The sequence below is a fragment of the Salmo salar genome, chromosome 07 (genome assembly GCF_965601325.2).
Source record: "Salmo salar chromosome 07, fSalSal1, whole genome shotgun sequence".
In the NCBI taxonomy this organism is placed as follows: domain Eukaryota; kingdom Metazoa; phylum Chordata; class Actinopteri; order Salmoniformes; family Salmonidae; genus Salmo; species Salmo salar.
In genome coordinates, this window is record NC_138297.1 from 51,095,229 (window position 1) to 51,118,680 (window position 23,452).

Sequence of the window (23,452 nt, forward strand, 5' to 3'; positions counted from 1 at the left end):
ACTTTGCACAACCACAAGTGGATTATTTGCTTAAACTACATGCCTTCATGGGTTGGATTTTGACACCTCGCCATACAAAGTATGTCAAATGTCCATAGCTCGCTTACAACACTGTGTAAACCATAGGGACATTTAGCCTGTTGTGTAATATTCCAGGTCAGATTTCTGCTGTGTAAAGGGTATCAGACTCATTGACTTTTCATCCATTGTTAGTTTCAAATGAAACTCTGGACTGTAGTTCCCCATTTGAGTGTGAGCCTTCAACTCATTCACTTAAGGCCATGTGTGGCAAGCATGTGTATCTGGTATGTCCAGATTCAGTGTTCCATTTTTGTCTTTTGTATCACTTCTGTAATATTGTGATGTTAGTTCCCTGGGGTTGAATGGCAGACAGGCAGCATTTATTTCCTGACAGTTTCTGCCTTCTACTGCTCTTTTGTAGCCTAGATAATCTCCAGTGTTTATAGGGACGTGCCTCTTTTTAAGTAGCAGTTAATCCACTGAGGCCAGACTAACAGTGGTCACCGTTACACTCCGCCCTCACCAGGCGTGGACATCGAGGCAGCCAGGAAGGAGGAGGAGCGGATCATGCTGAGGGACGCCCGGCAGTGGCTCAACAGCGGAACCATCAACGACGTCCGACACGCCAAGTCCGGGGGGACCGCACTCCACGTCGCCGCCGCCAAGGGATACGCTGAGGTTTTAAAGTAAGTCCAGATGCCTTACCTCGCCTTTACCTCTAACAAGCTGTAGCCCATCTTTGGATTCCTTTTTATTCTAGACTTATCGCCTTTAATAATGCTGATTTAAAAGATTTCCACTTACATGTTGTCGTTAGGTATTTGTTGTTAGGTGGATTCTGCTTATAGCCATGTCCCTTGTGGGATTTTACTTCATTACTGTGCCAGTGGTTATCAAGAGCCAATCTCTGGCCTGTCAGTACAGACAGACTGCCCAAGGGAGGGACTGCAGCACCCTGTCCATCTGCTCCTGGGAATGCAGCCAACGAAGTCTCCCACACACTCCACTGCCATAGTTGGCTAACACTAACATCTACCATGTTGAGTACCAGATACTCAGAGGTCAACATTTTTCCTGTCCTGCAAGATGTTTGACTGAAATAGGGTTCTTAAACCTTTGCATGAATGTATTTGCACTTATGCAAATAGTTGATAGAATACTTTTTGTTTTATTTGTGTCTTTGGGTTCTGTTTATGCCTAACTAATACGAAATACAGCCATAATGCTGGCACAGTAACTAAAGCCTGGACACTGGCAACGACTGATAAGATTAGGTTGCAGCACCAAATCCAAAAGAACAAGATTAGCTAAATCTCATAAACACTATTTTTGTTTCCCCCTCTGCGCCCCCCAGGCTTTTAATCCAAGCAGGGTATGATGTAAATATTAAAGACTTTGATGGCTGGACCCCGCTCCACGCTGCTTCACATTGGGGCAAAGAGGAGGCCTGCAAGATACTGGTGGAGAACCTGTGTGACATGGACCTTATCAATAAAGTGGTGAGTAGTACTTCTATGGAGTCTCCATTCTCTATCCATACCCTCTAAGGTTCAGTTGAATATGGAGCATGTACTGTACTGCACAGATATATGCTCTTCTCATAACACAAGTTCTGAGAATTGTGTTTCCTCCTCAGGGTCAGACGGCTTTTGATGTTGCAGATGAAGATGTCCTTGGCTACTTAGAGGAATTACAGAAAAAGCAGAATCTGGTAAGCCAGTGTGGCTAATGCTTACATAAGAGCTTTCATTTGAGCCTGGATGAACTGCATAACCTGCTATTAAAGCTTTCAAAAGTGAAACTCCGAGTCACTGGGTATACGCCTTGCAGGTGTAGAGGTCCTTGATCAAATCAGACTTTTTCTTCTTAGTTTTTTTACTGAAAGTTATGGCGTTAGGGTGCCAACTGCCTTCAATCATTTCATGTTTTTCTCCCGTTGCAGCTCAATAGTGAAAAGAAGGATGTTAAGAAGTCTCCCTTGATAGAAACGACGACCACTGGGGACAACAATCAAAATCTAAAATCCATTAAGAGGTAAATATCCTGATTGGGGGGAAATGGGGTGACATTAGGTAGACACTCAGTGAAATACAGTCATGTAATGGATTGTCTTTTATGCATTAACCCCAGGGTAGGTCGCCCACCCCGTCTTTTACACTGCTGCTACACTCTGTTATCTGTGCATAGTCACTTTAATAACTCTACCTACATGTACATATTACCTCGACTAACCGGTGCCCACTGCACATCGACTCTGCACCGGTACCCCCAGTATATAGAGTTAAGTTCATGTTTTAAGTATCCCTATATTTCTGTTATTACGGGGCTATCACTCTGTTTATTAGTGCGCCTGCGCATCAGTCTCGTTGTCGATGAACCTGGCCTGAGTGCAATGGCAGCCATGTGGTGTGCTAATACAGTTTAGTAAACGTTGTTTAACTGGAACCTTGTCGTTGTCATTTCGAGTTAACATATAGTCTCGCTATTGTTATTTTACTGCTTCTCTTTAATTACTTGTTCCTTTTATTTCTTATTTGTAATTTTTTAAACTGCATTGTTGGTTAGGGGCTTGTAAGTAAGCTTTTCACTCTAAGGTCTACACCTGTTGTATTCGGTGTATGTGACTAATACAATTTTATTTGAGGTCTAGGCCACGGGGCAAACTATTGCTAAAGTGCCTGTTTGAAATACCATACTTTCAGTACATTTTAAAGTATCTCCAAGTCATTGAGGCACCCTGATAATATGGAGGTTTATGGGTGTTGCTCTGAAATGGTGCACACATGTCTTTGTAGTCTAATAATAATGAATCCATGCAGACTGAAAGTACCAAACATTGTGTGTGTGTTCCAGCAAAGAGACCCTCCTCTTGGAGCCCGAGAAGCCCGCCCCGCGCATCGAGACCCTGGAACCGGAGAAGGTGGATGAGGAAGAGGAGGGCAAGAAGGACCAGGAGTCCAGCTGCTCCAGCGAGGAGGAAGAGGAGGAAGACTCGGAGTCTGAGACTGAAGCCGGTATGTTCAACCTACTGCAATGGTACAATGGCAGGCAGGGTGTTTCTAAACCTTGACCTGATTTCTGAAGAAGACCTTAGACCCGGTCTACATTAGTTGAACTGATTTGTAAATGTTGGAGTGTGTCGTAGATGTACTCTTTCGAACGGTGTCTGTACATACTTGTTGCAATGACATCAAACACGGTTGTCTGTGACCTCACCTATGGTTGTGCATCTTTATGAAAAAGTATAAACACAAAAATGACAGCATGACATGCACAAAATATGGTCAAAAAAGCATACCTGCTCTATTTTAACACCAACAAACCCATCCATTTAAAAAAAAAAAATCTGGTGCTAAAAAGACGTCTAAAGGGGGGTTTGGTGCTAGCACTTTAGCTAGCTAGCTAATCAGACCATATCTTGCAATGACGGTCTGCAGACAGTCTACCTGATTATCGTTTTTATGATTTTTTTTTTTTGGCCAAGAAATGCTTGATGTAATTTAATGGTCTACAGACATGTGGTTAGAAGAAGTATAAACCAGTTTTTATTTATCAATAACTCATACTAGCCCCTCTTCCTCCCCTCCAGACAAGAACAAGACGCCTGTCCCTATGAGCAACAGTAACGGCACTACTGTGGTGCCAACGCCGACCAGCGTTACGGTGTCCTCCACCTCCCCAACCAGCCCCACTAACCAGGTGACTCTCACCTCGCCTGTCAAGAAGGTACGGCCTGGTGGATAGGTCCACTGAAATCCTCCACTAGTCCTCGTCAGCCTCTTCTGCAGAGAGTTTATCACGCCTTTACAGCTCCCACTACTGAATAACTTTTTCTGGAGTCACATGACTGACCAAGTTGTTCCGTGTCCCTGAAGTTTGTTAGTTATAGAACCTAAATGGAAGGTTTAACCGCTGATGCGTTAGGAAGTAACCTGTAAACCGGGATACATGGCGACGAATGCAGCTTTCACATGAGGCCCTGAAATGAGCCATCTCAACTCCTCACCGGTATACAGCTCAATATAATTCAATGTCTGTTTAGTTAAAGCTTTAACACAAACCCGCACTTCATGCTTGGCTCAAGATACACGGGGTTTACATAAAGGGGGTTACCTGGGATTTGTTGCCGGTCACATGAGTAGTACAACACTTGGCTAGGTGTTGTCGCCGCCTGCGGTACACTGTGAACAGAAACAAATGTCAGAGGCCCAGGGGGCGTGAGAGTTACGATTAGTTGAAGAACAGGAGCGCTGGTCTTCAAATCAAACTTTATTTGCCACATGCGCCGAATACAACAAGTGTAGACTTTACCGTGACAGACTTTGAACTCCGGTACCGCTTGCCGAGCGGTAGCAGAGAAAACAGTTTCTAACTTGGGTGACTGGAGTCTCGGACAATTTCATGGGCTTTCCTCTGACACCGCTTATTATATAGGTCCTGGATGGCAGGAAGCTTGGCCCCAGTGATGTACAGGGCTGTTTGCACTACCCTCTGTAGCGCCTTACGGTCAGATGCTGAGCAGTTGCCATACCAGGCAGGATGCTCTCCATGGTGCAGCTGTAGAACTTTTTGAGGATCTGAGGACCCATGCCAAATCTTTTCAGTCTCCTGAGGGGAAAAGGTTTTGTCGTGCCCTCTTTATGACTGTCTTGGTATGTTTGGACCATGATAGTTTGTTGGTGATGTGGACACCAAAGAACATGAAACTCTCGACCCGCTCCACTACAGCCCTGTTGATGTTAATGGGGGCCTGTTTGGCCCTCCTTTTCCTGTGGTCCATGATCAGCTCCTTTGTCTTGCTCACATTGACAGAGGTTGTTGTCCTGGCACCACACTGCCAGTTCTCTGACCTCCCTATAGGCCGTCTCATCATTGTCGGTGATCAGGCCTACCACTTGTGTCGTCAGCAAACTTAATGAAAGTGTTGGAGTTGTTTGGCCATGGAGTCGTGGGTGAACAGGGAATACAGGAGGGTACAAAGTGCCCCTGAGGGACCCCAGTGTTAAGGCTCAGTGTGATAGACGTGTTGTTGCCTACTCCTACCACCTGGGGGTGGCCCGTCAGGAAGTCCAGGATCCAGTTGCAGAGGGAGGTGTTTAGTCCCAGGGGCCTTAGCTTAGTGATGAGCTTCGTGGGCACTATGGTGTTGAACGCTGAGCTGTAGTCAATGAACAGCATTCTCACATAGGTGTTCCTTTTGTCCAGGTGAGGAAGGGTGGTGTGGAGTGCGATTGAGATTGCATCATCTGTCGGGGCGGTATGCGAATTGGAGCGGGTGTCCGGGAGGATGCTGTTGATGTGAGCCATGACCATCCTTTCAAAGCACTTCATGGCTACCAACGTGAGTGCCACGGGGCGGTAATCATTTAGGCAGGTTACCTTCGCTTCCTTGGTCACAGGGACTATGGTGGTCTGCTTGAAACATGTAGGTATTACAGACTTGGTCAGGGAGAGGTTGAAAATGTCAGTGAAGACACGCATACTTTGAGTACACGTCCGGGTAATCCGTCTGGCCCAGCGGCATTGTGAATATTGACCTGTTTTTGTTCACATCGGCTACCGAGAGCGTTATCACACAGTCATCCAGAACAGCTGGTGCTCTCGTGCATACTTCGGTGTTGCTTGCCTCGACGCGAGCAGAAAAGGCATTTAGCTCATCTGGTAGGCTCACATCACTGGGCAGCTCGCATCTGGGTTTCCCTTTTGTAGTCCGTAATAGTTTTCAAGCCCTGCCACAACCGATGAGCGTCAGAGCCGGTGTAGTAGGATTCAATCTTAATCCTGTGTTGACGGTTTGCTTGTTTGATGGTTCGTATGAGGGCATAGCAGTGGTTGTACATGGGGGTGGGTAGCCTTGCTCCACATTGTTAATGGTACACTGTTGAACCCTGGAAGGACACAGGTAAGGTCATCAAATATTTTAGCAGTGTTGATTATTACAAGACACAATGAGGATGGGAATTTATTGTTAAAAAATGGCCCCCAGTTTCCCTTTGTCTGCTGCCCTCTGCAGTGCAGATGTGGTGTTGCAGCTGACAATGTACTGTCTCTCTCAGTGCAGGCCTGTTACTCTTTAGAGGGCACTTCTGCTTTATTCCCTCATAAGAACTGAGGCAATGGACTTACGCCACATTATCCTAATGATAGTACATGTAAAGTAAGAGTAGTTTGTAGTATCTTTCCTTCAACACCACTGGCACAGTATCATTAAACTAGAAAAAAACCTGTTAAGCTACAAACAATACCCGGTTTATACTACTTCTATTTTTACGTTTCGTTGAAGTCCAATATTTTGAAAAGGTCACGTTTTCCATTTAAGTTTCCCTTTATGTGCCCGAGGAAATTTCTCCCGTTGGATGTATCCTCCCATCTGATTGCATTTTCTTTGTGGAGGACTCTGCATTCAAGCTGAAGTCCAGACTATGAAATATACCCATCGCTATCCCAGTTATCCATATTTCCTGTTATCTCTCTTGTAGAAATGCTCTTATTCCCCTACTACTTTAATGCCTAGCGCACACACAACACAATGTCTTCTGTCTAACAAGAGTGATCAAAACAATTTAACAATGTCCGCTTTGAGACTAGCATTGTCTTGTCTTTTCAAAATGCCTCTCGTGTCCTGCGAGAGCTGTCACTCACTCAACCAATAGAAACGATTGACCCCCTTGTCAGACATTGTTTGGTGTGATCAGGCCTTAAAATATATCTTTGTCTCTCTGTGCTAGGAACTGTCTATCTTTGCTGCTGCTTCTCTCTCTGTTTTTCTCTCTCCCACTCTATTTGTCTCTTTCTCTCCGTCCGCCCCTCTCTCATCATGGCTCTTGTCTTGATTGGCTTTAGTCTGATTATATTACTGCCCTCATGCCTGTGGCGGAGCCAAGCTGTCCTGCATTGTGGCGTCAAGGCTTGCGCAAAACTGGCATTTCTCTTGTGCCCAAAAAACCCATGGTGAGGCATTGGTGTGTTCCAGAGTTATTAGTTACCCTGCCCTTGTTACCGCCGCACCAAACGACAACTTGCCTAATCACCTGACTTCAATAGCCCATCCAGTCAACACTCTTGCTAACCTAGTGACAGTCCCTTCCCCCCCACCAAAACATTTATTTTCTGCATGGATCTTCAAACACACTGTCCTATAATGCTTTCTCTGTGTGTCTGTGGCTCATGTGCTCCAACTATTGTTGTCTATTTGATGTTTCTGTAGCCATTATGTGTGCAGTATAAGTGTGCCCAAGGCTTGTGTGAGGACTCAATCACTAACTGGAGTTTCAGTAAACAGTGTTTATTCTCTTTAGTGTCTGATTGTAGGCCTGCCACTGCTGCTAAGAGTAAGGAGTTTGTACTCCGTCCCTCAGTCAAAAGTCTAGTACCAGAGTTTATTTATTCATTTTACCTTTATTTTAGTAGGGAGTCCCATTGAGACCAATGTCTCTCTTTCAAGGGAGCTGTCGACCTAGATGTGGTTATATTATTTCTAGGGGTGCAAGTCACTTGTGGTGTCTCGAGCATGTCTCCAGACCTCTGGTTCCCCCTCCAACATGCGCCTCTACTCAAACATCCCCCTTAAATTTGTCAATCCATGACACGTTATCAAGTGCTGCCAGAGATCAGACAGTAGCCTCTGCAGATTCATTCCACACCAAAACTCCTTTGCTTTTTGACCTCTTGATTAACCTCTGTGGACTGCTCTGTGTTCCTCACCCCAGAAAACTAAACCCCGGACTGCTGCCTTCGTCTGCTCTCTGTATACACCTGCATTGCTTGCTGTTTGGGGTTTTAGCCTGGGTTTCTGTACAGCACTTTGAGATATCAGCTGATGTAAGAAGGGCTATATAAATACATTTGATTTGATAAACCCCCCTTATTAATGTGTCTTTGCTAACGGCTAACCACTAACCCTTCTCCCCGCTCTCTCCCCCCAGGTGGCCCAGCAGGTGTCCCCTGCCGGTAAGGTCTCTCCTAAAGAGGTCTCCCCTAAAGATAAACAGGAGGATGACAAGACTAAGAAATCGGACGAGTCCCCGGCGTCGTGGCGCCTGGGCCTGAGGAAGACTGGCAGCTACGGGGCGCTGGCGGAGATCACAGCCACTAAGGAGGCCCAGAAGGAGAAGGACACGACTGGGGTGATGCGCTCGGCCTCCAGCCCACGCCTCTCCTCCTCCCTGGACAACAAGGACAAAGAGAAGGTCAGTAGCTAACTAACACCACGCTGTCTGACCCAGGCATCGGTACCGTTATGTGTCCCGTTCTGAGCTTGTCATTAGTGCTGACCCTATCATATATTTACTCCATGTCCCTATAGGACCCACTCAGTGCCCCTACTATAACAATGTGTCCCTGTCTAGCCTAGTCAATAGTGCTGATACTATAGATATTTGATGATCTGTTTCAAATCATGTTATATGTCCAGCTGCTTTGAACACATTGAAGTGTGTGTGTGTATTAAGATGAAGTTAATGGTTCACCGTTCCAGACTGTTTTGAAAAGTTGCGTTGCTGGATTGAAGTTGAAATCCACCGTCGACGGAGAACGGGTTTGTTGGCCGGGGGACAATGTATGAAGAATGTTAGTAGATGTAGCATGTTTGTTTGGGGTCATTTGTTTGAGCTCCTAATGTTTCATGTGCAGGAAAAAGACAAAGGAACCAGACTTGCCTACGTTGCCCCCACCATCCCCAGGAGGCTGGCCAGTACATCAGACATTGACGAGAAGGAGAACAGGTAAAGTGCCAGTGTGGTCCCTCTGAAGGGAAAAGTGCATTGACAGGAGCACCACCTGCTGTTCACTGCTGTGTTACAGGCCCAAAGCAGCACTGCATGTTGTCTTGATGTAGCCGCTCTGCTGCCTCTGAGTACTTCAGTTTACAATGAAAAATCTATAGATTTAAAAAGTAGGCTCATACATATTTCTATGACGTGTAGGAATTAGTTACTGGAAAATAATATTCTCACTGTTCACATTTGACCAGCATCAATCAGATTTGACAATATCACAAATATTGGTCATTGATACTTTGTTAGTCATTGCTGATTTTACATTTAGACACATTTTAGGATTTATCCAGTATTGACTTGTTGTAGCACAAGGCTGCGGGTCCTTGCCTGTATATTGTGGAGCCCTGGGTGCTATTGTAGTGTGTGGTTCCAATCCCAGGGACTCTGCTGCTAGTCTGGTACGTAGCGGCTCCTACACCAGGAGACGCTGGGACGATGAGCTGAAGAACAGTGAAGGAAGCGCTTCCACCAACCGAACAACACCCAGCTATCAGCGCAGGTTAGCCACGCTTCACTATATGCTACCTCTCAGAGTCCTCAACCTGACTGACTCACTACACCAGATCAGCGCATCCATTCATTCAGTACTAGTTCTGGACTTACTAATGACGTCGTGGACATATCCAGTTACACTTTTTAGTTGACTCTTAGTAGTTTTGCTCATTGCTAATGTCAATTTTGATTTCGGAGTGCCATTTGAAAACAGGGCATGTACATGCAAACATCTACTGAGAAAAGCTGTTCAAGTCAGTCCAACGCCTCTGTCACAAACGCCACAGTCTCCTGCATGACTGTACTAGTCCTGTCAGGTTTCTGTGCCTTTAGTTTCTCTATACTACACACCAGGTTCTACATTACAATCTGCCATGGTCATGCTCTTGCCTGCAAGGTTCCAAAACTACATTATCCAGAATCCATCACTATGGCTCAAGAAACCAAGACATGGACCAAGTGTATCAGAGCTTAGTGTTTATACGTTGTGTGTGTATGTTATATAAATGTGTGTGGTGTGCGCCCCCTTGCTAACATGCCTATCTTCGCCCCCCCCCCCCCCCCACACACTGCCAGCACGTCCCACACGCTAACGCTAGGGCGGAGCGGCAGCACGCGGGACGTGCCAGCCAAGTCCTCGTCTGCCTCCAGCTTGGACTCTATCACCTGTAACACTAAACCCTGGCTGTCACCCACCTCCCACTACCAGTCTTACAGCATTTACCGCAGGTATACCACCAGCCCCCACTGAACAACCTCTATCCACCTCTACTGTCTGTCTGTCACCTGTCTGTTGGTCTTGGCTACATAAGTGTTGTGTAGTTCCATGTGTCTTTGACGATTGGTGTTCTCTTGACCCTCCCATTAACTAAAGAGATCAACCCCATTTTGGAATACTGGGTAACGGCTAACGGGAGAGGAATTCATCTTCAAAGGCCACAGTGTTAACTGTTTTGGATCGCCTAGTTTTCATAACGTGTCATTCCTGGTATGGGTAATGGGTCCTCCCCTTTCCACCCGATCTTCTTTCCTGTTCTCTCGTTCCTTCTCTGACTGTTGTCCCACTGATATCCACAGTGGTTCCTTTGGCAGGAGGCACGAGGACCTGGGTTCGACCACCTCATCCTCAACTAGCACCACCACCACCTCGTCTGTTACCTCGCCCACCAGCCACCGTGACCGCAGCCTGCTCTCCAGCCAGGGCTCCTCCTCCACCCGCACCGGATCCTCCAGCCTCACCAGCAGGTACGCACACACGTAACACATGCATGTGACACACAGGGATCTCCCCCAAATAATGTAAGAGGAGCACTGCATCACTATGTAAAATAAGTGCATTTTATTTGTTATCATATAAGGCCATTTTTATCTAGATTGCTGGAAATGGCATTTACAGGTGATTAAAAACAATCCTGGGAGAACCCTACACACATGAATGTAAAAAATTGTTGGTCCTATTTTGAAGTCCTGTGTGTACAATTGTGTGGGTCAGGTACTGGGCAGAGGAGAGTGCGGAGAGGGAAAAGGAGCGGGAGAAGGAGTCTGCGGCAGTCATCCCTACGATTAACACTGGTTCTACCACCACCACCACGTCCACTACTGGCACTATCATTGGCTCTGACGGCAGGGAGAGACGCAGGTCCGACACGCGCACGTACGCGCACCCCCCGCCTACACACACACACACTCTGACATGGAAACACACATGGATGCCCACACGTGCACCCACAGGGGAAAAACAAGGATGTCACTGATACACACACCTTGTCTATTATTTTACACAAAGCTCATGTTTCTTCACTTGTTTATACAACTAGAAACAATGTAATAACTGCTGTCTCTCAGAAAACGGAATATCTTGAAGCTAGCAGGATCCTGTGCTGTTTGAGATTGCATTGCCTCTATTTGAGAATTGGGTGTGATCTCCTACAGTGTGTACACACTGCAGGAGGAGCTGGAGTCTGTTAAAATGAATGGGGTTAAGAGCACGTCTTCCTGTGAAGTCACTGCTGCTGAAAGAAGCCACCTGTTCTGGGAGGGGTCTAGAACCCTGACTGCTTCAGAAAGTTCTCCTTATAAGGAAGATGGGTTTCCCAAGGCTCACAAGTGATGAGTTCATATTTTTGTATGCAATGAAGGAACACATTCCCTCTTCAAAGAAAGCATTTCAATTATCTGTCTTGTTGCTCCCTCAATATTTGCAATATTTTGAGACTAACACTAAATTAAAGGTGAGAGGAGATTAAATATCTCCACAGCTGATAGTATAATACAAATATGGAGGTGAGCAGAAAAAAACACTTGAATGTAAGAGGCTATTTACTTGAACAGTTGTCAGTCTCATAACTACCATGTATATCATCCTTACGTGAGGCTTTAGCTTGTTTGTGTTGCAGGTCGTACCTCTCGCCAGTTCTCGTTTGTGTTGCAGATCGTACCTCACGCCTGTCCTTGTTTGTGTTGCAGATCGTACCTCACGCCTGTCCTTGTTTGTGTTGCAGATCGTACCTCACGCCTGTTCGTGATGAAGAGTCGGAGTCCCAGAGGAAAGCCCGCTCCAGACAGGCTAGACAGTCCAGACGGTCTACCCAGGTTAGTGAAGACGTCTGTCCTATCTCTGCTTCTGATCTGGCCCTAAATGGCCAATCAAATACTTGTCGATAAATGCAGTGTCAACTGAGTCACTTCTTATTGGACTTTTGTAATGGTTCATGGTTAGTCCATTTCTCTACTATAAGAGTCATAAGAAAAAGTAATGTGCATGTTATCAAGTATTCTGCCATAATGTGGCTTGGGTAATATAGCTGAACTGATTGTTAAAAAAAAGTTATTACTAGTTTGTTTTTATTGCGGAAACATAAACATTGTGTAAAGTGGCACACATTCCTAAGCGTGGTGAGTTTAAAAACAAAATTTTTTATGAGATTGTTTACAAGCTGTAGGGAACTGGGCTGGTCCTTTTCCACACTGTCACTAATACTATCTGAAATAAGTAAATATGGTTCAGCTTAAAATGCCAGAGAAAATTGTCATTTTTTTATAACCACAATAATGTTCACAGTGCAGTAAGTGAATGTCTGAAATGAGTTGTACTGTTTCCTCTTCCAAAATGCAGATTACTGCCATTTTGTAGTTTTTCCCTCCATGAGGAAATCAAAATGGCCAAATAAAAAACATTTGCTCCTGTAACCCTTTTCGGCAGAGATTCACTAAATTCCGTTTCCTCTCAGGGTGTGACTCTGACTGACCTCCAAGAGGCAGAGAAGACAATCGGCAGGAGCCGCCCCACACGGACCCGGGAGGAGGAGAAGGAAGAGAAGGAGAAACAAGACAAGGAGAAGCAAGAGGAGAAGGAGACTGGTGAGACCAAGGAGGACGACTACCGGTCGAGGTACCGCAGCTTCGAAGAGGTATGTGATGGCTTCCCCAAGAGTTATTTACGATGCTCTCTTATCCATCTGGAAATACAACATGAGTTTACTGTTGATGTGTAAACTGACAATCACTTTTGAGGTTTCAAAATAAATTGGATACATTTTTTGGCAGTTTTCCTCAAGCCCTGGTTGTTTGATCTGAAGACGGTAACCATTCCGGACTTCCTGTTCTTTCTCCTCTCTCCAGACTTACCAGCGCTACCGTCCCTCCACCACCTCGACCACCTCCACCCTGAGCACGGCCTCCACCCCGTCCTCCACCACCTCCAGCTCCCTCAACAGGCCCAACAGCCTGAGCGGCATCACTTCCTCCTCCAGCTCCCTCAACAGGCCCAACAGCCTGACCGGCATCACCTCTTCCTACAGCCGCTCCTCCAGGGACACTGAGAAAGGTCAGCCATGAGAGCAGAGCTACGGGTTTAGATCTCTAAATGCTATGGATTGTATTAAATCTCATATGTTGCTGCCATTCGGTGTATCAGTATGATACATCTATGTACACTCATACCTCTGTCAGCAGTGCCATTGATTGTTACTGAGTAGACGCACATGCACGCACAAATATTATACTGAGATAGGTCTGCTGTTGAAAGCAGGAGTATCTGTTGAAAAAAAGAAGCTTGAGTTGTACTGATGTAGAATATATTCCCATATTGAGGTATGGCTGGAGTATGTAACATAATACAGTGCCTTCAGAAAGTATTCATTCTTGACTTATTCTACATTTTGTTACAGCCTGAATTCAAAATGGATGAAATAGATTTTCTCACCCATCTACACACACTATCCCATAATTAGTGAAAACATGTTTCAGATATTTTTGCGATTTTATTGAAGATGAAATGCAGATCTCATTTGTACTGAACAAAAATATGAACACAACATGCAACAATTACAATGATTTTACTGAGTTTCAATTCATATAAGGAAATCAGTCAATTTAAATAAATTCATTAGGCCCTAATCTATGCATTTCACATGACTGGGCGGCGGCGCAGCCATGCATGGGCCTGGGAGGGCATAGGCCCACCCACTTGGAAGCCAGGCCCAGCCAATCAGAATGAGTTTTCTTCCCCACAAAAGGGCTTTATTATAGACAGAAATACTCCTCAGTTTAATCAGCTATCCGGGAGGCTGGTCTCAGACGATCCCGCAGGTGAAGAAGCCGGATGTGGACGTTCTGGTGTGGTTACGTGGTCTGCGTTTGTGAGGCCAGTTGGACGTACTGCCAAATTCTCTAAAATGACGTTGGATGTCGCTTATTGTAGAGAAATTAATGTATTTCTCTGGCAACCGCTCTGGTGGAACTTCCTGCAGTCAGCATGCCAATTGCAAGCTTCTTTAAAACTTTTGAAATCTGTGGTGTTGTGACAACACATTTTAGTATTTTTATTGTCCCCAGCACAAGGTGCACCTGTGTAATGATCATGCTGTTTAATCAGCTTCTTGATATGCCACACCTGTCAGGTGGATGGATTATCTTTGCAAAGGAGAAATGCTCACTAACAGGGATGGTAACAAATTTGTACACCAACATTTTAGAGAAATACGCTTTTTGTGGGTATGGACATTTCTGGGATCTTTTATTTCTGCACATGGGACCAACGCTTTACATGTTCCCTTTATATTTTATGTTTAGTGTGTATATAAGTATTCACATCCCTTTGCTATGACACTCCAAATAGTGCTCAGGTGCATGCAATTTCCTTTGATCATCCTTGATGTCACTACAACTTGATTGGAGTCCACCTGTGGCCAATTCAATTGTTTGAACTTTTTTGTTGTTGAAAGAAACACGTGTAAGGTCCCACAGTGGCTGTCATTGTAAATAGGAATTTGTTCATAACTGACTTGTCTCATTAAATAAAGGTTAAGTCAAATAAATGTCAGAGCAGAAACTATACCATGAAGTCCAAGGAACTCTCGGTAGTGCTCCAAGATAATTGTGATGACGCATGTATCTGGAGAAGTGTATAAAACAATTTCTAGAGTTTTGAAAGTTTCCAAGAGCACAGTGGTCTCCATTGGGAAATAAAAAAATAATAATATGGAACTCTGCCTAGAGCTGGCCAGCCGACCAAACTGAGCAACAGGGCAAGAAGGACCTTGGTCTGGGAGGTGACCATGAAGCCAATAACCACTGACAGAACTACGTAGTTCCTTGGCTGAGATGAGAACCTGCCAGAAGGACAATAGTCTGGCCACTCTCCCACAAAGCCCAGATTGGTGAAGTGCTGTAGAGACTGAGGCCACTCCTGAGAAAAAGGCACATGACGGCATGCCTGGAGTTTGCAAAAAAGGCACGTGAAAAACTTAAGAGCATAAGGCAAAAGATTGTGGTCTGATTAGACAACAATGTAATTCTTGGCCTGAATACAAAGTGCTATGTCTGGAGAGAACCAGGCACAGCTCATCACCCGTATAACACCATCCCTACCATGAAGCGTGGTGGCAGTAGCATGCTATGGGGATGCTTTTCAGCAGCATGGACTGGGAGACTGGTAAGGATGGAGGGAACAAGGAATGGAGACATGCAGGCAATTTCTTGACGAGAACCTGCTTCAGAGCGCAAACGGCCTTAGACTGAGGGCGAATATTTACATTCCAACAGCAGAATGACCCCAAGCATACAGCCAAAGCAACGCTGAAATGGCTTCAGAACAAGAATGTAAAAGTACTTGAAATCTGTGGAAAGACTTGAAGATTGCTGTTCCCCATCTAATTTAAGAGCTTGAGAAAATCTGCAAGAAAGAATAGGAGAAAATCCTAAAATCCAGAGGTGCAAAGCTGATACAGGCACCGAAGACTACTCAAAGCTGTATCGCTGCCAAGGTGCTTCTTCAAAGAATTGACTCAGGGGAATACTTATGTAAATTTGATTTCTGTATTACATTTTCAATAAATCTAAAAACATGTTTTCACTTTGTCATTATGGGATATTTTGTGTAGATGGGTTTACAAATTATCAATTTAATCCATTTTGAATTCAGGCTGTAACAGAACAAAATGTAGAACAAGTCAAGGGGTATGAATACTTTCTGAAGGCACTGTATCTAATAGCCATGTGAGCTCAGACTGGTTAACCAGAATTCCACCCAGGCAGAGGATTGGGTTGCTTTAAATGACATGCCTTAAATGAAACATGACCCTGCCAAGCCACACTGTTTCTTGACTCACTACTCGCTTAACCCGGAAGCCAGCCACACCAATGTGTCGGAGGAAACACTGTACAACTGACGACCGAAGTCAGCTTGCAGGCGCCTGGCCCACCACAAGTAGTCGCTAGAGCACGATGAGACAAGGAAACCCAGCCGGCCAAACCCTCTCCTAACCCGGATGACGCTGGGCCAATTGGGCCCCGCCCCATGGGTCTCCCGATCACCTCCGGCTGTGACACAGCCTGGGATCGAACCCGAGGCTGTAGTAGCGCCTTAGCACTGCGATGCTGTGCCTTAGACCGCTGTGCCACTTGGGAGGCGCAAACCAAAGATTTAACCTAAGGTTTACCGAACTAAGCTTTGATGGAATGAAACTTTGATGTCGGCACACACTGACTATAATGAACACTATTGATGGACATGCTCATTTATTGGGTGACAGTTTGTCACCAGTTAGGCTCCTCAGTAAAGTCAAATGCATTTCCAAAATTAGATTTTGATTTTGACAATGTAAACCGGAAGAATTGGAATTGACCCCAAATGTACTAGGTCCAGTGCATGTGGCTCACTCAATCTCTCTGTAATTGACAGAATCCGAGAAGAAGCAGGAGGAGGAGAAGGAGGGAGAGGATAAGTCCCAGCCCCGCTCCATACGTGATCGCCGGCGGCCCCGTGAGAAGAGACGCTCCACCGGGGTGTCTTTCTGGACCCAAGATGGGGTTTGTGACATACACACTGACACCTTAATGTGGACATGCCTCAAGTGTAATGATCAGAGCCCACTTGACCCACCCTTAAGGCAATAAGGATACATGTCAGTTTGAGGTAAAAAGCCATTTTATAGATTTAGCAGTACAACTACTCTCGAGGTACTACATTGAAGTGCACTCCAAGAAACACCTCTGGATGTAGCTGATTGGGGAATTTCAGCCAGACTTTGGGTTTATTCTGAGAATAACTGTCCCGGGGATGTTCCTGACCTCCTGTCCCTCCTTGCATTCCAGAGTGATGACAATGACCCAGACCAGTCGGCGGACTCAGAGGAAGGCAGCATCAAGGGTGAACCTCAGGTAACCTTAGTCCACACAACCATGCAGAAATAAACCCACAATAGATGCAGTAAAGAGGTCATTGGAACGCAGGATGCTGTGATGCCCTCATTGGCGCAAATCCCCACAAATCTGATCGAACTAAGTGGGTATTTGTCAAATCCGTAATGATTTTTGTATTCATTTGAAACGGGCTCAAGGTGGTTACTAAAGTCTGATTTGGATATTTTGGGCTGTTTTCGCTGCATAATATTTTAAAGTTGTCCCTTTTTCACGTGTTGAAGAAGTGACTGCTATATGCTAACTCACGTTTGTATGAGATGGTAGCATAGCTAGCATACAGAGATTAGTTATGGAAGGCAGTCGTTTTTAACTGAAAGGCATGTCCACATTAGTGTCAGTGTGTGTATATCACGAACCCCATTGATTGGCGACTATGACATGAACATATACATGGACATGTATTGGGGTTGACATCCATACAAGCGTTATGCTCAGATTTATACCTCAACATATTGTGAAATATCCGTAATAAACAATAGCCTATAGGCTGTTTTTGCTGGAGGGCATTGAGGATATTCCACTCGTTTCCATGGCATTTCCATTGTTTTGGTTGAGTTCCATTGACCTCTTTACCGCAACTGTCTGTGGTCTAACCTCCAGCCTGAGACCCAAACTAAAGGATAGACTGTTTTGATTTAACACTTTTAGTGAGTGGCCATTTTTTTTGGTGAAGTTCAACAACCCCAATCAACTTTTTTTGTTCTTTTGTCTATAGTCACGGCCAAGCAAGTGCCCCTGCTTTTTCTTTATTTGGCCTGTTTTGGCCAGCTTTGGTACTGTAAAGACTCCCTCTTCTGCTTACTTTGGATTTAATGGTTCCTCCTTTCCTGTGATTGTCCTGTCGCTAAGGTGACCTCAAACGCAAAGCACTCTCCACCATAGTTCAGTAAGTTCCAAAACAAGCCACCACACAAAGGAAATTGTCTTGTTCATGTCAAAGGTTGAATGTACAAGCAGTTTTCACTATTAGGAAAACTATTCTGCAATTGGAGGAGGAAATGGAAGGAAATAAAACATTCTGGGCTAGTTACTTTTTTGGACTAGATATTGACAATTACTTTTAAGATTTTTATTTTTTCACATGCAGTGAAAAATGTCCATTCTGCAATCCGCGAGGACTTATTTTTAGTGGACACGACGTCCACCCTGTAGTCATAGCTAAAGAACCCCCAACTGAGTTCCTTTTGTAGCTTTGGGAGGGAGATGAGAAGGTCGGTATGACTAACAAAAAATGTGTCGGGCCTCTTTGTATGTAAAGAGAGCAGCATTTTGTTTATCTACAAAGGACTCATGCAGAAACTTCCTATCTATATTGTATCATTAATTCAATTTAGACTTACAAATGACCAAACTCAGGCTTGGATACTACTGGAGGCCCCTTCGGTCTCCACAGTTGGGTAAAGCTGCTTTTAGTAGATTTTAATTCTTTTTGCGACCTTCATGTGGAACAACTTCCATAGCTCTGAAATGAGATCTACTCGTCCTCCTTGGTCAGTTCAGAGTAATGATCAGTGACCTCTCTTGATATATCTCTGTTTTAATACTTTTTGTTATGTTGTATATTGTATCTGTTTGTATTTATGCAGAGCTCATCTGTAAGAGACCCTAGTCTTGTTATGACTTCCCTGTCAAATAAAGATTAAATAAGATGGAGTCTCCCTGGCTAAGTCTTCCTGTTTTGGAAGGGGTGTGTCCTATGCAGTGCTGCGGAGCGGACAGTGATGTGGCCAGGCGCTTGGCTGCAGATCAGACGCACACAGTGGGAGGAGAAGGGCTGGTGGACGGAGCAACCAGCCAGAAAGCCAGCATATCTCTTTGTTGTTGAAGGCTGCACGTTGGGGCGGGGCCTTAACGGAACACTAAATAGGAAATGGTCTATTATCTCTGCATGGATAGGAAAGCATTCAGGAAGGGCTTGCTCCCTCCTGCCAGAGTTGATTTGGGTTTCTCCCTGGGCTTGGAATTGCCAGGGACCTCACGATACAATGTTAGGATACTTAGGGGCCGATACGATGTGTATTGCGATTTGATGTTTAAAACTATTGATCACTACATGTCTGCTACAGAGAGACGAGAGCGCATGAGAAAATGACTTTTGATCAGTCATGGAAATAAAAAAGCTGAAAAAACATGTTGGCTCACTATTTAAGATGGAGAACAAGCTATAGCATGAACAATACAGGAGTTTTGGTGCAGATACAGTCAACTAACGTTACCTGGCAATTAGGTTTGAATAGTTTCCTGGTATTTTACAATGTTCCATCCTGAGAATAAATCACTTTTCTCCCGTGTAACCCGGTACTTCCCATCAAAACCGGAAGTGTTATTCAAAAGCATAATAAAGCATATAAATAGGCCTATGTCTGGATTTGATTAGAGCTTTGTTTGAAAATTCAAGCCTGATGCAACCTGAGCCTGATTAAATACATATTATGAGCCCTACATTAATGACAATGCGTCGAAAGCCAAATGATTGGGACGTTATCCAATACATAGGCTATATGATATATAAGCTACTGCACATTACACACTACAGATAAACATAAAAGCACATAGCATAGCTACATCTATGGGTAAGTAAATTAAACAAGTGGCAGTAGTCTTGAGTGTGAACTGCATTATATGGACTGGAATTACGCACCTTGTTCAAACCATGATAAAGCAGGTGCAGCACATAGTTACAAGCTAGCAAATTTGACATTTTTCAAGATATTTCCTGTTATTAGCCTACCTCTTTTCTCTCTCTAGTGTTGTTCCATTCCTTCCTCGCTTTCAACAGTTAAATGAAATAAGTTGTGTTGTCCTTCATCATTCTAATGACATGCTTGAATAATGTAAGACTAGAATGAGATGCAGAAGGATTCTCCATGAGGATTGAATGGTTAATGGGTCTGAATAAATGACTACTATAGTCTAGCACATTCGCTCTTTCAAACTACCTGTGAGTTCTATTGGCTGTTGTGTTTAACATTCGGACACACAACTCTTTGCTCTCTTCGAAAAGTCTATTGGTATAAGAAATTCAAAGAAAATGTCCAGCAAGTTATTCTAGTCTAGCTTTTCCTGCATGGGACTCCTTTTTTAAAGGCCAGCGAGCGGAGCACAGGTGTGTGCGTATTGCGCAAGAGACGGAGGCAATAAATTAGAAACTTATTAAGCATAATCTCTCATCAACCTTGAACAGGATTGTCTATTTTGGATGCAATTGGAATGGAATTGATGGAGAGCGAGAGTGCTCGCCCGTGGATTGATTTAAAGCAACGATATAGGAGTTTTAAAACGCTGCAATTAAATAAAAAATAAAAAATCTTTACAATTGGATAAAAATGTGACCCCCGAAAGCCAGATGGAGATGTGTAAATTAGACGTTCAGTACAAATCAATACTTGCAGTCAAAGTATCAATATAATATTGTGATATGTAACTAGTTTCACCTCTCCAGTTCTGCCCACTTGATTTTAGGTGGTTAACGTAGCTGGCCTTTGGTGGTGAAAGTCAAGGATAACTGGAGTTAATGACGAATGTCCCTGCATTTATCAATTACTTGCAGTGTGAAGTGAAGCACTTTTTTTTTTTTTGTTTTTTTTCTTGACTTGAGGGAGATTTGAATTTATCAAGATCTTCAAAATATATCACAACCTGAGGGAAGTAGGTTAAAACATGCTTTGGTGTTTTTGTTAAGCAGTATATTTTTCGGACACCTGTAATTCAACCAGTTGTACATGTCAGTTTTCTTCCCTCTCACCATTTTAATCTCTGTAGCTAAGGTCTTAAAGATATGCTGACACACAAGTGCTTTTCCTTGCGATCGGGCTCCTTCAGCTTCAGGAAGCCAACAGCAATTTGAACACTGCTGTAGGCTTGGCCCTCTGACCCACATCCCGCCTGCTCTGAGGCACTCTGCTGGAGCAGCGGGAGCTAGGAGAGGCTGGGATCAGGGGCAGGCCCTTAAGGCACTGGAAGGCTTGGCAGCCATTCAGGAATGTGTGTGGGCGGGGGCTGTTACAGTGCAGAGGGGTCAGGTGCTATGAGAGGGGCTAGACACTAATTCGTCCAACATCTAGCTTTGTCAACTCTTTGCAAGTCAATGATGCAGACCTTTTGAAGCCAAGGAAATGAATAACCTAGCAGTATATCTAATTTAGTATTTACAAAAAGATGTGCTAAGAGAATAGAATGCACCTTAAACATCCTGTTTTCATTGTGTTTGTTGTGATGCTCCAAACATTCCCCAGCAGAACAACAAAACCCTCATGCACTCTAATTGATCATCTATATTCCAGACACTGCGCTCGTCTAGACAACATGAAAACTGCTCTGAATCGGTCATGTGGATTTGCTTGTATTAACATAGGTAAAGACATTAAATCACTGCTGTTTTTCTTTTCACAGAGCGACCGACTTTCCAGGTACGTGCCAAATTCAGTATATTCTTCAGGTCTGTCCAAATGGCACACTATTCCCTATATAGTGCACAACTTTTGACCAGGGCCCTATGTAGAGAATAGGGTGCCATTTGGGAATGCATCCTTCCTGTCTATTTACCCTTCACTTGGAGGGCTTGTGCCACTTTGGATCAAATAAACCGTTGACAACCTGGTATATGGCTGTGTAAATATTAGACATGGTCAATAAGATACTGTAGAGCCAAGTGTCCATGTTTTTATTCTCCTTTTCAGGAATGAGAGCAGCACTTCCTCTTCTGACCGCTATGACCACCTGGGTAGCCGTGGCTACGGCGAGGGTCGCAGGTCATTCTCAAGCAGGCTGGACCGAGACGATAGCACTGACTACAAGAAGGTACTGGAGCTCCAAGACACTCACCTTCTCCATTTTTTATATCACACCAGCCTCAATAACAACACCATAGAAATAGTCAAATTTTCCCTGTGAAGTTACTTTTTTCTGACTGTTGTTTTTCCTCTCTCAGCTTTATGAGCAGATCCTAGCTGAGAATGAAAAGCTGAAGTCCCAGTTACGTGACACAGACCTGCAGCTGAATGACTTGAAGCTACAGCTGGAGAAGGCCACACAGGTGAGGCACTGGGGCCAGGCTGCACTGTACAGTTGGGGAAATTAGAATGTAGCATTAGGATCACTCATTGTGAATAAATAGGACTTTCTCGCTAACTGTGGGTTATCGACATTGCTTGTATTACAGAGGCAGGAGCGCTTTGCTGACCGGTCGCAGCTTGAGATGGAGAAAAGGGTAATGATTAAGGGTTTTATGTTTTTAACGTAATCATTTTACCCAACAAATGAATGAACTTACAAAATGAGTTGTATGAATGAAAGGCACTTACAAATAAAAGTATTACTGGTTTGAACTGAATTGGTAGTGGTTAACAGCATGGTAATCAATGCCAACTGGTTTATGTCTGAAGGTTACAAGCAGGCCCCAATTTCAGCTGGGTGGTATGGTCTTATAAACCTGACTACTTTCTCCGGTCTACTGCCTCTCCTGCTGGCTGGCTCACCATGCCCGTATAGTTGGCTGGGGGGCGTGCAACCCCACCCAAGCACGAGCTACCTACCTTCTCTCACGTGTTTTTGTACATTTTTAGCCAGTGTGTGGTCACTTCTTCTCCAGGGTTGTTCTTTTTGCCTAGTGTGTGTGTGATAGCGAGTGAAACAATCCATCATGTATAATGTAAATGTGTTATCTTATGCATGTGCTTTTTGACGTTCTTTTTGGCAAGTGTTCACTCACATCACTTTAACGACTGACACAAATGTATGGGGTCAATTTCACATCTTATGTATTGAATTAAAATAAATCATGAACATGAAAAATAAAGTTGAATGTAGACATATTTTTTAGGACGGGTGAAATAATGGATGTTGAAATCAAAAACCAAACAATAGTCTGCTAAAAGTTTTGAGAATGACAAATATTAATTTCCTCAAAGTTTGCTGCTTCAGTGTCTTTAGATATTTTTGTCAGATGTTACTATGGAATACTGAAGTATAATTACAAGCATTTCATAAGTGTCAAAGGCTTTTATTGACAATTACATGAAGTTGATGCAGAGAGTCAATATTTGTAGTGTTGACCCTTTTTCAAGACCTCTGCAATCTGCCCTGGCATGCTGTCAATTAACTTCTGGGCAACATCCTGACTGATGGCAGCCCATTCTTGCATAATCAATGCTTGGAGTTTGTCAGAATTTGTGGGTTTTTGTTTGTCCACCTGCCTGTTGAGGATTGACCACAAGTTCTCAATGGGATTAAGGTCTGGAGTTTCCTGGCCTTGGACCCAAAATATTGATGTTTTGTTCCCCGAGCCACTTAGTTCTCACTTTTGCCTTATGGTAAGGTGCTCCATCATGCTGGAAAAGGCATTGTCTATCACCAAACTGTTCCTGGATGGTTGGGAGAAGTTGCTCTCGGAGGATGTGTTGGTACCATTCTTTATTCATGGCTGTGTTCTTAGGCAAAATTGTGAGTGAGCCCACTCC

The 23,452-nt window shown here is 44.2% G+C and overlaps 1 protein-coding gene across 15 annotated transcripts in view; it reads left to right on the forward strand.

Moving 5' to 3' along the window:
• The window catches only part of LOC106609419 (protein phosphatase 1 regulatory subunit 12A), a 65,160-nt gene that overhangs the window by 33,454 nt on the left and 8,254 nt on the right, over positions 1-23,452 (forward strand). For 2 of the 15 annotated variants that reach the window (XM_014208225.3, XM_014208227.3), the window contains exons 4-25: positions 548-707; positions 1,376-1,520; positions 1,658-1,732; positions 1,964-2,055; positions 2,875-3,035; positions 3,611-3,747; positions 7,947-8,210; positions 8,653-8,744; positions 9,178-9,297; positions 9,867-10,019; positions 10,368-10,535; positions 10,783-10,944; positions 11,792-11,882; positions 12,521-12,700; positions 12,912-13,116; positions 16,474-16,601; positions 16,887-16,952; positions 21,387-21,403; positions 21,674-21,794; positions 21,925-22,029; positions 22,156-22,203; positions 22,379-22,409. In XM_014208225.3, coding sequence (XP_014063700.2) covers positions 548-707; positions 1,376-1,520; positions 1,658-1,732; positions 1,964-2,055; positions 2,875-3,035; positions 3,611-3,747; positions 7,947-8,210; positions 8,653-8,744; positions 9,178-9,297; positions 9,867-10,019; positions 10,368-10,535; positions 10,783-10,944; positions 11,792-11,882; positions 12,521-12,700; positions 12,912-13,116; positions 16,474-16,601; positions 16,887-16,952; positions 21,387-21,403; positions 21,674-21,794; positions 21,925-22,029; positions 22,156-22,203; positions 22,379-22,409 — 2,721 coding nt within the window. Of the gene's footprint in view, positions 1-547; positions 708-1,375; positions 1,521-1,657; positions 1,733-1,963; positions 2,056-2,874; positions 3,036-3,610; positions 3,748-7,946; positions 8,211-8,652; positions 8,745-9,177; positions 9,298-9,866; positions 10,020-10,367; positions 10,536-10,782; positions 10,945-11,791; positions 11,883-12,520; positions 12,701-12,911; positions 13,117-16,473; positions 16,602-16,886; positions 16,953-18,679; positions 19,933-21,386; positions 21,404-21,673; positions 21,795-21,924; positions 22,030-22,155; positions 22,204-22,378; positions 22,410-23,452 lie in introns of those variants that run through there. The other 13 variants (XM_045722109.2, XM_014208224.3, XM_014208233.3 and 10 more) reach the window with 10 other exon arrangements.